General features: G+C 36.7%; 1 protein-coding gene and 1 long non-coding RNA gene across 2 annotated transcripts in view; one reads left to right on the top strand and one right to left on the bottom strand.

The window, feature by feature from the left end:
- Positions 1 to 5,279, bottom strand: part of LOC133249258 (uncharacterized) — a 49,434-nt gene extending 44,155 nt beyond the window's left edge. The window contains exons 1-2 of the long non-coding RNA XR_009736895.1: positions 2,489 to 5,279; positions 94 to 187 (exon numbers count right to left, since the gene is read on the bottom strand). This is a non-coding gene — a long non-coding RNA (uncharacterized LOC133249258). The remainder of the gene's footprint in view (positions 1 to 93; positions 188 to 2,488) is intronic.
- The window catches only part of ENPEP (glutamyl aminopeptidase), a 79,365-nt gene that overhangs the window by 32,401 nt on the left and 30,116 nt on the right, over positions 1 to 16,848 (top strand). Inside the window, exons 7-11 of the mRNA XM_061419392.1 lie at positions 63 to 197; positions 2,507 to 2,572; positions 5,276 to 5,341; positions 5,484 to 5,635; positions 14,932 to 15,011. Of these exons, the coding sequence (XP_061275376.1) occupies positions 63 to 197; positions 2,507 to 2,572; positions 5,276 to 5,341; positions 5,484 to 5,635; positions 14,932 to 15,011 (499 nt within the window). The remainder of the gene's footprint in view (positions 1 to 62; positions 198 to 2,506; positions 2,573 to 5,275; positions 5,342 to 5,483; positions 5,636 to 14,931; positions 15,012 to 16,848) is intronic.

The following is a 16,848-nucleotide window of genomic DNA, read 5'->3' as shown; positions in this document are numbered from 1 at the left end:
ACATATTTTTATATATAAACCAGTATAAAGTGCTATATTTCTTTGGTTCATTGTCATTTCAGCGTGATCAGATGATACTTGATGATGTATTACCTGTGCAAGAGGATGATTCTTTGATGTCTTCACACCCAATAGTAGTCACTGTAGCAACTCCTGATGAAATAACATCTGTTTTTGATGGAATTTCCTATAGTAAGGTGGGGAAAATGACACTGTTTTGAATGTCTTCCTGTTTTTTCCTTAGCAAATGCCTAAAAATGGTAAGAATGGATAGATTATGTTAATGTGTTTGGGGAAATAGTGTAGAGCTTATGCCAGTGCTGAATATTCCACAGTTTGCAATTTTCAGTGGAAATGATCAATGCTGGTCATAGTCACAGAATTCTGAATCAGATTTTTTTTTAAAGTTTCTCTTTTCACTTTTGCTTAAAATGGCTCTCATTCTGATAACTGAACATTTATACTTTAAACGTCCAACTTAAAATTATTTGATTTGATTATTTGAATGACAATAAATCTTTTTCTGTAGTCAATGAGAAATGCCATATACATGGACAGCTTTTCTAGTAGAGTGCTTCCAGTAAGTATTTAAATCCAAGTCCATTTAAGGAATTACTTTCATCCAGTTTCATATAAGATGTAAAGATGAATGACTTTTGTTAGCATGTCATAGATGGGGCATTTTTATCCATTAATATTCCATGAAAGGTGTTGAAAATCCACAGTGATGCAGTTTCATGCTACCCATTTTCTCTTTCAACTTTTTCTCCTGTAGCTTCTCCTCTAAACATATTCCACAGCTGTATGCAGCATATTTTAGTCAATTTTCTACCTCAGCTTCTCATGGTTTACCAACTATACTAAGTTGTCCAAAAACCTCTGTAAACTAATACATTTTATTGTTCTAGGAGATACCCAAAGTTTTACTTAAGACAAACTATGATAATTATTAAAATGAATAGTAGATAAAATTGGCTTGAGTGAAAAATACCATATATTAGTATTTGAGGCATACAGCACCATATTTTTTGGCTTTCCCTCTCATATATTTTCATGGCATTTTTAGGCTTCCTTTATTCATTTTTCTTTTACATTGTCAATGATTCTTTTTATCTTTCAGTTAAAATGAAAACTTTGAATCTATTTATAGTATATTCTAATAGTTCATGGAGAGACATTTATATTTATTAAATGACCTTCTTCCTAAGTCCCAGATATTCCATGGGTTTAAGGTATTAGGTCAGAAATAAATACATGTTTCTAAGCCTTTAGCCTTCCACTAGGTACAAAAATAACTTATATTTTAATAAATTACAGTAAAAATTGCTAATTTAAATAAGGAAGCAATGTTTCTCTGGTCAGCTACTTGAAAATTGATTTTTAAATCTATTTTGGCTATTGTTGTTGTTTAGTCACTAAGTTGTGTCCGACTCTTTACAACCCCATGGACTATAGCCCGCCAGCCTCCTCTGTCCCTGGGATTTCCCAGGCAAGAATATTGATGTGGGATGTCATTTCCTTCTCCAGGGGATCTTCCCAACACAGGGAACGAACCCGGGTCTCCTGCAGTGGCAGGTGGATTCTTTACTACTAAGCCACCAGGAAGCCATTTAAATCTACCAATAAAGTGTTTTAGAGTTAATCTTATAACATATGAAAAGCAAGTAGAGAGCAGAGGTATTCATCAGATACTTCAGACTAAATAAAACCAAGTGAGAGAAACCATTTTGGAAGAGAAGGATTTCTAAATCATGTGTCTTTGTGTGTGGATAGTGCTCAGTTGTGTCCGACTCTTTGCGATTCCATAGACTCTCCAGGCTCTGCTATCCATGGATGTTTCCAGCAAGAATACTGGAGTGGGTTGCCATTTCCTTCTCCGGGGAATCTTCCCAACCCAGGGGTTAAACTTGCGTCTCTTGTGTCTCCTGCATTGGCAGGCAGATTCTTTACCACTGCACCACCTGGGCTTCAGTAAATTATATGTCTAATCTATATTAGAAATTATATGTCTAATCTATATTAAACTATATGACCTGATTAATCCCTCAACTGTTTATTCCCCTCTGTTAAATATAATTTCCCCAAATATTCCAATATACGTAAGAAGCAGCCAGAATTTTATCCTGAATTTTATCCAGAATTTTATGCTTTCCTTGTTCAAAGATGACTTAATACTTTTCCCCCAAGTTTCTCTTTCATTAGGAAAGCCCCATCTACTGGTTCATGTGGTGAAGTGCAATAATTATTTGAACCTCAGGTTCGTGAAAGGATGGCCCTTGTATCCTTTTCTTCCTGCCCTTTAGTTATTTCAGAAGCATAGATATGGAGGTATGCCAGATGGTATTTTCACCCTAGAATCACAGATTGATAACCATTTAGCAGAGTCATCTTGAAGACATTATCCCACAAATATGGTCATGGGATACTGGTCCCAATAGAGATCACTGATATTTGTTTCTTTTATATATCCTATATTAGTTTTACTTACCATTCTTTTACATCATAGGGAGCTTCCATTCTGAGAATGCTTGAAAACTGGATAACACGAGAGACATTTCAAATAGGATGTCAGGTATGATTTATTACTTTTAATACTATGAAAAAACTACACTGGTATGTGGCTGATGAATGTTAAGATATGTGATTAATTAAGGACAATTCCCCTTTTACTTTCCTCGTTCAGGAATAGATAATATTACAAACTCAAAAAAGGCGATTTTACATACAGTCTGTTACATACATTGGGTCTGTAACTGTCATTTAGCCAAAGTTTCACAGAGAAGTTAAATTACCTAGTTATTTTTGATATCCTTTACAGAGCTAGGGCTTGGAAAATGCCCTTTCCCTTCCTAAGATATTAGTAGTAGAAACACTGTTTGTTTCATTTTGTTCTTACCAGTAACAACTGAGGGACTATTATCGAGAGATCGAGGTCATCATGAACTTTTGACTAGAATGACTATATTGTGATTATTTAAAGTGAAGAAGAAAATGTCAGTATAGAATAGTCAAAAGCACTAATCTAGGTAAAATTAGTTACTTTTAGTATACTATAAGCTGTAATCCTCTCACTCAGAAGAAGCAAGGAACTAATTTAAAAAACAGTAACAACAGTGATGAAAACCACACAAACTGATCCAGGACTCAGAAGTCTCTTCACTGTAATCTCAGGTAAATCTCTTCTCCTCTCTAGACACCAGTTTCCTTCACCCCCAAAATGTGAGAGTTGTATAAAATAGTATTTAAGGTTCCTTTCAGTCCCAAGATTGCACGTTTCTCAGCACAAGACACTGTGACTATACAAAGAAGTTCCTCTAAATTAATTTTAAGAAGATACTATTCACTAAAAATCATCAACAGGTAGCTACGATTATATTCATTACCATTTCAAGGATCCAATTATTTTACTAAGAAAGAATGATCTATACAAAACTCTGGAACGAATTTGATAAAGAACATGCGCCTTTCTTTGGAAGGAATGATGCTAAAGCTGAAACTCCAGTACTTTGGCCACCTCATGCGAAGAGTTGACTCATTGGAAAAGACTGATGCTGGGAGGGATTGGGGGCAGGAAGAAAAGGGGACGACAGAGAATGAGATGGCTGGATGGCATCACCGACTCGATGGACGAGTTTGAGTGAACTCTGGGAGTTGGTGATGGACAGGGAGGCCTGGTGTGCTGCGATTCATGGGGTCGCAAAGAGTCGGACATGACTGAGCGACTTAACTGACTGAACTGAACTGATGTGCCTTTCATTTCCTCTCCCTTCCTTTGCCTGCCCTCCAGCGGCAGTGCTGAGCAGGCAACCAACCAAAAGAACAAACAGGAAGGCAGTGTTTCAAACTGTTTTCAACCCTCTCCCAGGTATCTTGGAGCAGTCCTGGTAATATTGTAGTATCTCTCCATGGCTAAAAAAGGAATTTAGAAGATAACATGACTTAGGAATAGCATGTCTTGAAAGTTAGAGCAACTTAGAGTGAAAATGATTATGTGCAAAGTCAACCACTGGTTTGTTTTCTTTGAAGATTCAAAGACCACTTAAGAAGGTTCTGTTTCCATCAAAGACATCCATATTTTAAACAGGACAATTCTAGAGCATAACAGAAGTAATTACAGCAGGAATTTTGGAAGGTTTCCTGGAGAACCACAAGTAGTGCCCAATTATGAGATTAGAAGACTAGGAATTTTCTTTAGGGATATCACAGTATCCCTGAAAACTCATATGCAGAGAGCTTTGGGGACCAGAACTGACAAAAGGGGGACCTTCTAGTTAAAAATATTTTGTATCTGTACTGTAAAAGTATTTGAAAAATGAAGGCTTACACTTTACAGTGAGTAATTTCCCCAATTTATCCATTATCATCATGATGATTATTATTCCAAAGACTGTATATTCATTTCTTTAGAACAAAAATCTGCAAAGCACTAATACAGCTTCTGGGCCAAATCCAGTCCACCACCCATTTTTGTAAGGTCTGCAAATGAAAATCATTTCTACATTTTTAAATGACTGGCAAAAATCAAAAGAAGCATATTTCATGACATGTGAACATTGCATGGAATTCAAATATCAGTGCATAAATGCTTCACTGGAAGACAGCCATGATTACTCACTTACATATTATCTTGGCTGCTTTGGGGCTATGGAGGCAGAGTTGAGTAGTTGTGACAGAGACTTATATGGCTCACAACACTTAAAATCTTTACAGCTTTTTATGGAAGAAGTTTGCTGAGAGCCCTGGCTTACAGCCAAGCTTACCAGTTTTTATCTTTGCATATCACTTAAACCACTCATGAGTGATGGGGCCGTCTAGTGTCTGAGATGAGAAAACCCTACTGGTGTAAATAAAGGTAAGGGATACAGCTGGTAGTGGACAGTTTAACACTAATAAGTGAACATCACAGAATCATGAGTCTTTTTTCCCTAGCAGATCAAAAATGTTACGGTCTGCTGACTGTCTGCTGAGTACCTTGCATTGTATATCCTGAACAAATTAAACTTTCCCTCTCCTGTTCACAATTCCATTAGACTAAAAAAAAAAAATTATCTCATTAATAATAAAAGTATTTCTTATGCTTTACAAATAAATCATTATTTGTACAGTGTTTTTATAGGTTATGAAATGTTTTACATACAGAATATCATTCGATTTTCATTCCAGGTATACTTGCTATATTATACATTAGAATGAGATTGTTGAAAGGTTCACTCATGTTGTGAAGGTATGGAAAAAGCAAACACTGACTTCTGAAATATTTATCTTTCACATGCAGAATTACTTGAAAAAACACAAATTTGAGAATGCCAAAACTTCAGATTTCTGGGCAGCACTTGAAGAGGTAATGAGAAGTATATCCTCAAAAATTTCTTTGATTAACAAATGATTTATCAATCATTTCTTTATCTGATTATTCTATCCTTTTATTTCCCCTTATTTGTTGATTGATTGTTCTCTATTTTCTTTTTTTTTTTTAATCTTAGGCAAGTAATCTCCCAGTGAAAGAAGTAATGGACACCTGGACCAATCAGATGGGTTACCCTGTACTTAATGTGGACAATATGAAGAACATCACACAGAAACGCTTTCTATTGGACCCGAGAGCTAATGCTTCTGAGCCACATTCAGCTTTTGGGTAAGACTCTATAATGCACTTCAGGGGAAGCAGAAATTTGATGGAAATACCAGCAATTCATTTAGAACTTGTTCTTTGGTACCTGATTCATAAGCACAGTGTCTTTATGGAAATAGACATTTAGAAATAGCTCAGTCATCTCTGGTTCAAAATGGTGGACTGAGCATGTGCATGCAAGTCTTATTCTTCCCGGAAATGACTGAAAAAGGAAATAGAAGTACTAAAAGAAATAGAGAAGTAAAGAAAACAGAGAGGAACTCTGAAGTTCCTAGATGAAGAAAAGTAGAGGGAGGAATATAGACAGAAAACAAACTGAGAAGGTGCAGCCAGATGAAAAGAGGCTTGAGCAGAGGTGGAAGCTGACTTCCCCTACCCTAGATGGGCCTGGGCTCAGTGTCAGCACTGAGTGGATGGCAGGAGTGAAAGCGAGGTTGAAAGAAGGGACGTTAACTTGAAGTCTGCACTCGGGACCATTGCATTAGCCAGACCCCTCTCCCTCCACTTTCCCTTCACTGACTGCCCTTCTTTCCTCTGCACAGAGCTCTCAAAAGTCTGGCAATGACCCAGCGAAACCCAGAGGGCTTTTTTTTCCCCTGAACAAATTGACTAAAACAGTGGAGGAAAGCTAAGAATTTCCATTTGGTGGGTACACTCAGAGTAAAGCTTTCCTCCTTGTGGCATTTGTAGGATGAATGGGCTGGAGCTGCCAGCTCCACTCATACATACACAGAGCCTCTAGTCAGACTTCCTGTTCAGCGGAAAAGTCTGTCTCAAAAATACACCTCTCTTCTCAACAGTAGAGGGGTTACATACAAGACACCAAGAATAATCAATTTAGTCCTTCTTAAACATGAATGATCAAAGATAACAAGATGCATGAAAAAAATCTAAAAAACATAAAAGTTAAAATCTTACATGAATAAACAATAAACCCATCTCAATAAGAGACATAATTGAAATAAAAAATTTATGAAATATATTGAGATCAAAGCTCTTATACACATTAACTAAGAGCAGATTGTTTTTGAAAGGACAAACTAAAAATATAAAAGAGCTATGAAAAAGATTAAAATTTCAGTTGTCAAAGAAATTAATAGACCAATTCGAAATAAATTTGGAGAATTCTCTAAAAGTACAGAACAAGCATACACAGAACTGGCAAATGTGAAAGAGAAGATAAATATGAAAAAACCCTAGCACCAACTAATAGAAGTCTCTCAAAAAAGGAAAACAGAGAAACTTAATGGGCATATTATATCAAAGAAATAATAAAAGACACAAGGATTCTGATTAAAAAGCCCCATTGAGTCCATAGCACAAAATGATAAAAACCAAAACATTCTTAGCTACAGCCTCATGAAATTTCAGAGAATAAGGGTACATGAGTTACTGTGACATTAGAATTCTTCACAACAACTCTGAACACAAGAAGAAAATAAAGCAGACATCTGAAATGTAGATGCAAAAAATATTTTCAACCTCCGATTCTCTACCCAGTCCCTAAACCAAATGTAACAGCATAGTGAAGACATTTTCTGACATGCAGCCCCAGAAAATGCTTTCCACACAGCACTTAGAAAGTTACTAAGGCTACACTCCAGGTGAACTGGAGCAGGGAGAGAAAAAATACGAATATATAAAAAAAGAGGAAGACACAGGAACCAGGAAACAGTGTATCTGTCCTAGGAGATCCATGAAAGGAAATGCAGACCAGCACCCATCCAGTGGGCTCACAGTGCCCTAAGAGCAGGAGGACTGGAGCTGAGTTAGGTGATCTGCAGGAAAAAAGACAGTATGATTGGGAGGATGGCAAAATTGAGGAGTTGGTGAAGGCTTATCAGTGTGGTCAACCATAAAGAAGAAAAATTAGAAAAAAAAAAAATCAAGGCCGTATGTAAAAATTGTGATCCAAAAAAAAAAAAAAAAAGAAGTAGGTAGAATGATTTTATGCCACTGATAAAGTATAAGGAAAAGGAGTCTCCTGCACTGACAGGTGGATTCTTTACCACTGAGCTACCAGGGAAACCCAACAAGGAGTCTATTTTACTCTTAGGGGAAATTTTTACTTAAGTGACTCAAGGGCCATGAAATCAAACCATAGAAAAGGAAATATAACTCAACACACTTCTTGGCCAACAATAGGTATACAGCTTAACTCCATATATGTTATTTATTGTCTTTTAGTTTTTATAATCAACCAATGGATAACATGTTAAAATTCTGTTCTGGTGGCAGGTTAGATTGTACAGTTTTAACACTGTAACAAGAAAAAAAAAATAGTTGACAGAAGAAAGGAGGTGGAAAAGGAAGAAAGGGTAGAAGAATGTTGGTATACTGATTCAGTGGTGGACTGAAGCTGGTTTTAATCCCAACTCAGAGATGTCATTCCAGTAGCCTGAAATTGGTCATGATGTGAGTTAATAGAAATCAGCAAATAATACATCCCACCTTCCACTCCACCCTGAGAACCAGTTATTGAGCATTTACCAGCACTGCACAAGAGAACCTTATTCTACAGTTAGGAGAGAGTAGCAATTCTAAAATTTATAAAACAAGAAACGGCAGTATGAGTATATTATCTAAAGGAACAACTGTAACTTATACACAGTCTAATAACAATAACAATTTTGCTTTATTAAAATTTGACTGTTAAAGGGAGAATGAAAAAGAAAGCAGTGAAAGTGAATTAAATCACCCTCTTTCGTGGGTGAGTTAATAAATACTACCTAAAAAATATAGAGGTATTTACAGTTACGGGATTAGACATCCGAAGAACCAAAACCAGAAGTATTTAGAAGGGGGTGCTTCTGAGAGAGGTGCTGGCCTGTGGGTAGAGTAGAGGAGACTTTTCAATAGCAGTTTCCCTAGTTTTTGATTGAGGATGTCTTTATTTACAATGCATAAATGAAATTCTCCTGAACATTTTAACAATTACAAACTCAATCAATCAAATTATTTTGTATATTTCATTTATAAGAAACTTCTAAACAACACTACTTAGTGAAGTGAAAGTGAGAGTCCCTCAGTTGTGTCCTGCTCTTTGCGACCCCATGGAGAATACAGTCCATGGAATTCTTCAGGCCAGAATTCTGGAGTGGGTAGCCTTTCCCTTCTCCAGGGGACCTTCCCAACCCAGGTCTCCTGCATTGCAGGCAGACTCTTTACCAACTGTGCTATCAGAGAAGCCCCCAATACTACTGAAAATGTTATTAAATTCCATTTACAATTTCAAATATAAACACCTAAAGACACAGATTTATAAATCTAATTAAAAATACTTTTCTATACATTTTTATGGACATAACAAATTAAAATTCATAAATATGGCATATCAAATTTCTTGGACATTTTCAACACATTAAGCTTTAAAAACAACAACAACAAAAAGAGTGAGTGAGTGAAAAGTTGCTCAGTCATGTCCGACTCTTTGCAACCCTATGGACTATAGCCCACCAGACTCCTCCATTCATGGAATTTTCTAGGCAAGAATACTGGAGTGGGTTGCCATTTCCTTCTCCAGGGGATCATCCCGACCCGGGGATAGAACCTGGGTCTCCCACATTGCGGGCAGACGCTTTACCGTCTGAGCCACCAGGGAATCCTCAAACCTTTAACTTTACATAATGAGACTCTTCTAGCACATAAAGAGATGCTCAACATTACTAAATATCAGAGAAATGCAAGTCAAAACTACAGTGAGGTATCACTTCACACTGGTCAGAATGACAAGCAGCAAAAACCCTACAAACAATAAATGCTGGAGAGGGTATGGAGAAATGGGAATGCTCTTATGCTCTTGGTGGGAACATAAATTGGTACAAATACTATGGAGAACAGTATGAAGTTTTCTTAAACTAAACATAGAACTACCAGATGATCCAACAATCCTACTACTGGGCATATATCTGGAGAAAACCGTAATTTGAAAAGACACATGTACCCCAGTGTTCATCAGCACTGTTTATAATAGCCAAGACACGGAAGCAATCTAAATGTCCATCAACAGAAGAATGGATAAAGAACATGTGGTATGTGTATACAATGGAATACTACTCAGCCATAAAAAGGAACAAAATAGTGCCATTTGAAGCAACGTGGACAGACCTAGAGATTATCATACGAAGTGAAGTGAATTCAGAGAAAGACAAATATCATATGATATCACACATATATGGAATTATATTTGGAACAGACTCACATGTTTCAAAAATACACTTAGGGTTACTAAAGGGGAAACACGGTGGTGGAGTATAAATTAGGGGCTTGGGATTAACTTACACACACTCTATAAAACAGATGGCCAACAGGGGCCTACTGTATAGCACAGGGAACTCTACTCAATATTCTACAATAACCTATATGGGAAAAGAATCTGAAAAAGAATGATATATGCATATATATTACTGAATCATTATGCTATATACCTGAAACTGACATTGTAAGTCAATTACAGTCCAATAGAATTACAATAACAAAAAAACCCCAGCAAAATCAGATTTTTCTAGACATTTACACATGACTACTGCGTTAAGATATTCTAAGAATTTCAGTTAAAATTACAAATCCAATATGTCATTCCCTCTAATTTGCCAGATTTCTTAAACATCTCAACTATTGTAAAAGCTGACAAAATATGAGCCACACAGCCAGTGGTTTCCAAACTTATCACCCTTGTATGACAACAACTTTTACAAAAGAGTTAATACTATAGCCATTGCTGTATAATTAGTTATTTTTGTAGACATTAATGGAGTACCAACTGCTCCCAACTGAAGAGAACAAAACCACAACCGTAGGATCTCCCAGCCACTGACCCCCTACCCAACTGAAGCGCCTCCTAGACAGGATTCTGGCTAAATAAAGTGAAAGTGAAGTCGCTCAGTCGTGTCCGACTCTTTGCAACCCATAGACTGCAGCCTACCAGGTTTCTCTGTCCATGGGATTTTCCAGGCAAGAGTACTGGAGTGGGGTGCCATTGCCTTCTCCAAAGCCATACACTAAATCCCCTAGACACCATTCAAATTTCATCCATGCTGATTTTAATTGTCTTTTAGCTTAACACTTGCTTTGGGTGGAGACAATTTTGTACCCACCACACTCCAGGTGGCTTCTAATCGCCACTGCCTGATTTCTATTGTAAAGACCCTTCACCTTCTTCCTCTCATTTTGAATAGTCTCACTGACCTTATCTTACAGTCACATATGTAAAGCATCACAAGATCAGTTATTCAATAGCAATTAGGATAATATGAGGAAGGAGAATTACAGAGTGCAAAGAAAGTGTCTCAGGAAGTGTTTAATTTAATAACCGTAAGCTGGTTCTTTTATAGTTAGTTGTATGTTCCAGCAAATTATCAATAGATTGGCCCATTTTAATACTGCTAGAGCCTCTGGATATTAAAATTTTAGAAACATTTCTCTCTCGCAAAACAAGCTTGCATTTGGAAGTTTCACAGTAATTATTCTCTCCTGCCATATGTGTCCACTGATACACTGAGCCTGAGGCAAGAGGTGTGGTGGAGTAGAGAAGGCTACAGAAGACTTTCTGTCTTGAGGAAGTGATTCTTAAACTGAGTAAAAATTGATGTTGAGGGTGACTGTCAGGGTTGTCAAAGTAGAAAACACGTATGAAGTCTCTAACGTTGAAAAGGAGCATTATACATATGATATGCAATACTGATCGGGTGTTTACTAAGTAGCTGCCACAATCTTAAGTCCTTTAGAGTATTTTATTATAACAGATGGAGAAATTTAGGCAGAACATGATTAAACAGCTTATTCAAGGTTGCACAGAGTGCAAGTGATGGACCCTCAATTTGAATGCAGGCAGTCTGGCTCCAAGAACTGGGTGACAAAGAGGCCCTGGGAAGAGTTGGGCGGGGGGGTGGTGGGATAAAGCTGGAGAGGAAGGCGGGGGCCAGGCGTGCAGAGCACGTTAAAGATTCTGAACAAAAGAGTGTGCAAATTCAAGGAAGTTAAGGCAAGAACAGGCAGGATCACGTTTACATTTTTCAAAGTTCCCCTCTAGTGTCCTATGGAGGACAGATCACGTGGGGCCAGTGTGGATTCAGGGAGACCTGTTAGGATCATATTATAGCGGGTGACCCCTGTGAGAGGTGATGGAGTTGCTGGGGCCTGCACCAGGAGAGGGGCTAGGGCTGGGGGCATGTGGCAGATGTTCCAAAGATTGACTTGAGCTAAAATTTCCAGTTAAAGAATAAACAGTGTACAGGGAATTGATTCAGATGAATTTGCAAAGAACAATCTCCTTTTAGAACATTGTTTTCATCATGTTTATAGGGGTCATAGCCATATTTCTAGAGAACTGAAAAAGCTTTATAGACCCACTTTATGATACATATTCCATGTAGTAGGGAACATAATCTGTTTCCTGGCTTCCAATTCAGGACTTTGGGAATTAAGTCACATGAGTAGCACCTCAGGTGTTTCCAAAAATTCAAATTGCCAAAAACTTTCTGTCTAAGGCATGGAGGATGAAGAACACTCAGAATTATTAAATAAGCTACTTCCAATAAACTGATTGGCACTTAAACTGGAGAAGCCAGTGGTGGTCACCTTGTTGAAACCTGTTACCAGCCTCCCCACCCCCACAACCCCCTGAAAGCCTCAGACACTCAGCTCTCCCACCATAAATGAAATTCAGAGAAACTGGATATCTTGCTGGAGTGCAGGTTCTGAAAATTAATAGTTCACGCCAAAATATAGGAAAATTTGAGTTTTTAGGCCCAATGAAGTCAGTCAGGGAGTGTCTGTATATGCTTTATTTTGGAGAGGACAGATTATGATGGAGAAGACTTTGTTTTTCATCCTTTCCTCTTCATAATACGTGAATGATTTGATACTTAGACCTGATCTGTTATCAGGTGACAGTTCAATTATATAAACCTACATAATTTATGTGATCATTTTATTAACCATAAATTGTTTTTTTTACAGTTACTGTTTATGTTCTAGCAGATCAGATTGGCTATCTTTAATACTGCTATTTAATAGTCTTTGCACATATAAAATTTTTTAAATATACTTCTTTCTTGAGAAACAAACTGCCATTGGGAAAGTTTCACAGTAGTTGTTCCCTTCTCTCATTCACATCCACTGATTTGTTAAGTCAAAGGCAGCCAATGGTGTTTTTAAACCTGTGGAATTGGATTCTTTAAAACTACTCCTGCATTATGGATCCCTCTCCAAACAAACAACAACAAAAAAAAACATTATTGCCAATGGAACTAAGCATATCAGCCAGTCTTTTAAAAAGTGAATTATACCTTTAAAAATATACTTTTGAAGTTTAGATAACATATAAGAAACTCTATCATTTCATTTATGTAATTTCTATTTCTTGATATTTTGTACTCTCAAATCTATTGTTTTACTCAGATTATATTAGATCCTGCAAGTGGTTCCAAAACTATAAAATTATATAGCCTCAACCCTCTAAACTTTTTTGTCTTATGATGCTCTTACAGACCTCAGAGTAATATTTTTTTATATGACCTTAGTAATATGTCTTATGCTTACTCTCAGGCACAGCCTAGTCCCAAACACCATGTCTTAGAGGGGACAGTGGAAGTGTGAAATCCTAACTGTATACATAGGGTATCCAGACACTGCAGAATCAGTTGTTTCAGTTGGGTTGGCAAGGGGGAAAGCTGAGGAGAATGCAATGTTAGTCTACATAGCAACACCAAATCAGCAGAGCAGTGAGAGTGAAATCTGTAGGTAGGATATGACTTTTAAAAAACGTTTCTTTGTCTATCTGTCAAGAAGTTATAAGGTATCATTCTTAGGTTCACTAAAATCAGACTCTGATCATTCAAGTGAGAGTGACTCATAAGGAAATCTAGGAAAGGCTGGTGGGGGATTGGGCGGTGGGCTATCAAACAGCAAAATACAACAGGTAGGTGCTGTCCAAGGCAACTACCCTGTAAGGAACTTCTAGACCGTGCTTCAGCGTGGTCCTGCCAAGATGGGGCAAAGAACACTCTCACGCCCAGCCATCATTGGCTAAAGACTGCACCCAAGGATGTACATTTTCAGGAACTTCTGGCTTTCCTTGATCAGGCAGCCAGAGGGCAGTCCTCGGACAGACAGAGCCGGTGCTGGCTGTTGGCAGGGAAAGCACGTTGGGATCTACAACTGGAAGTACAAACACGACAAAGGGATTCAAGGGGATAAGGATGGACCACTGACAATGTCTAAGATCCAAGAAACAGTTCATGTATTGGTTCTGTGAAACTTACAGCCGAAAATATTCAAATGCAAAAAAAATCCTTCAAGAAAGCTAGTAAAAGCTCAATCTATAAAACATTTCACTAATTATAAAACAAAGGATTACTTCTTTCATGCAGATGACAAACACATCTCTCTGAATTATATACATTTTATTATATCTTGAAAGGGAGAAATATCATTCCCCCATTCTCTGTTAGGGACTTGAATGACCACAGATCATTGGTCAACTATGAGGTGAAACCTAAACCCAAACTCAGATTCATCTTTTCTCTAGATTTCCTGTATTTTTCGACTGGTAAGGTATGATAATGAGAACAACCAAAAAGATACTTATGATCTCTCTTAAGAGATTTCAAGAGTAAATATTAGGTGTACATATTGTATCAAAATACAAAGCTCATCTCCTCCCTTGGCACCATGAGAAAATACTAAGGAGCTAAAGAAAACACTAAAAATCCCTGAAACATGCTTGCCCAGTGATTTTCTTTGCAGCACACTGGTTCACATGATTCTAAATAGGAGATATTTAAAGAGCATGAGACATTTTAAGGGATGATGGTGGTAGTGTCATTTCAATGTAATTTCTAAAATGTTTTATTTCCTTTACAGCATTTTAAGATTGTCTTCTGAATTCTAACAATGTATTATGTTCCTTGATGGGAACTATAGCATATTAGAGTGAATACGAATATGTATGTGAATGTTCAGTTTTCTTACATAATATATATAATTCTTATATTTATGCAATACCTCTATCCCAAAGTCTCAAGGCATTTTATTGAAATAATCTTCTTCACCTTAGCTAATTTTCTGAAACAGATTTCCAAATTTTAAAGATGTATATAAATTGAAAGCAATTACATAGCCTATCCTTACCATAAAAGAGTATAATGTATTAACTGTGTTAATTGTATACTATACACTAGATAATTGCTTATGAGGAAAATATGCTTGTCTATTGCCTTTTATGCTTGTCTATTTTTACTTGGGAAATGTTTTTATGTTTTAGTAATCAAAGTTAAATTTTTCTTTTTAAAAACTAGTTACACATGGAATATTCCAATTAAATGGACTGAAGATGATGAACAAAGGATTACATTATACAATAGGTCAGAAACAGGAGGTAAATATCGTCAATTGATTTATTTCTTCCTTGAATTAAAGTACTACATTAAATAAGTATGTGTAAAGAAACAACAATAAAACTGGAACTTATGATGTACATTTCAGCTAAAAGAAATCTCTTAATTAACTGATGAGCCCAAATCCTTATCTATAATAATGAGAATTTTTTGCCTTAAGAAATTCTTTGTAACGATTTACCATAACTGACACAATAATAAATACCTACATTCAAAGAGAAGCGTCATACACCCAACCACTAGAAGATCAGTATATCAGTTCTCTTCTTTCCTTTCCTCTCTTCCCTCTTTTTCCTTCTTTTTTCCTTCTCTCTTCCTTTCTTTTTTTAAATATCAAATGTCACTGAATTTCTTAAAATGTTATGTGACAAGCCTGACTTTTTAAATACTGCCATTAAATCAGACCTAATGTTTTCCTCAAACCAGCATGACACTAGAATTTTTAATGACACTGAATTATTTTTTCTAAGCTGTAAGTTGTCACCAGTAGCTCAAGGGACTATCTATATCTATATCCATTCATCTACCCATCCACCCATCCGCATCCCTAAGTGAATGCATTGGCCCTGGCCTGTGTTAAAGTTCAGCTGTGACTGTTCCACCCACTTAAGTCAACTAGAAATATATTTCTGTATTCTATCTCCATTCATTTGTATTTTCTTTTCTTGAAAAATTTTAGAGTTATATGAAAACAAGACCTTACCACATGTTTTCTACTACAGATCGCTGAAAAAATAATAAAAAAAAGGCAAGTTTTAGCAACTATCCAAGAAGAATCCTGCTTTCTATACTTCTGCTATTGTGCTTGTTTTGTGTTTCAAAGTCGCTTCTTATCTAAATCAAAATGAGACTCTTCACCCCATCCCATGAGGACTTGGTTTCCAAATAGCATTTGGCATGGACTTTCACCCATTGCTTCTCAAGAATAAAAGCAGATCATCTACCCTCTATTTACATATGCCTGTTTGCTCCTGCAAAATATTCTAAAATAGTAATTCATTTCCTCTGGCAAGTAAATTTTTACCCTATTTCCAGCAGATTAAAAATAAAAAAAAAAACACCTTTATTGAGATACAATTCATGTACTATAAAATCCCCCCATTTAAAGTGTGCAATCCAGTTTTTCTTACATTCACAGATACGTGTAACTATCACCACAATCAATTTTACAGCATTTCAGTCACCTCAAAAAGAAATTCCACACCCTTTAGCTATCAACTCCTCTAATCTCCTATACTCCCAGCCCTAAGCACCAACTAATCTATTTTTTTATCTTCATAGCTTTGGCTATTTTGGACATTTCATATAAATGGAATGGTATCTATAGCATTTTGTGAGTGGCTTCTTTCACCTAGCTTGCTTTCAAATTCATCTATGTCATAGCATGTATCAGTACTTCATTCCTTTTTATTGCCAAGTTATAGTCATATCATATTGATACACCACCTTTTGTTTATCTGTTCATCAGTTGATGAGCATATGGATTGTTTCTGTCTTTTGGCTATTGTGAATAATATTTCTATAAACATTTGTGTACAAGTTTCTATGTGGCTCCCATAAGGTTCTTTCAGCTTTGTTTCTTTTTTTATTTTTATTATAAATTATTTGTGATTTTAAAAATAATGTTATTTATTTGTGTATGTTTGGCTGAGCTGGGTCTTCATTGCTGCAAGGCTTTTCTCCAGCTGCGTTGAGCAGGGCTGCTCTCTGGTTGCAGCGTGTGGGCTTCTCACTGTGGTGGCTTCTCCTATTGCAAAGCAGGGGATCTAGGGCTCTCGGGCTTCTGTAGTTGCAGCTCATGGCTTCGATAGTTTTGGC

Source organism: Bos javanicus, chromosome 6 (assembly GCF_032452875.1).
Source record: "Bos javanicus breed banteng chromosome 6, ARS-OSU_banteng_1.0, whole genome shotgun sequence".
Lineage (NCBI taxonomy): Eukaryota > Metazoa > Chordata > Mammalia > Artiodactyla > Bovidae > Bos > Bos javanicus.
Note: the sequence above shows the minus strand (reverse complement) of the source record. Positions and strands in the feature narration are given on the sequence as shown.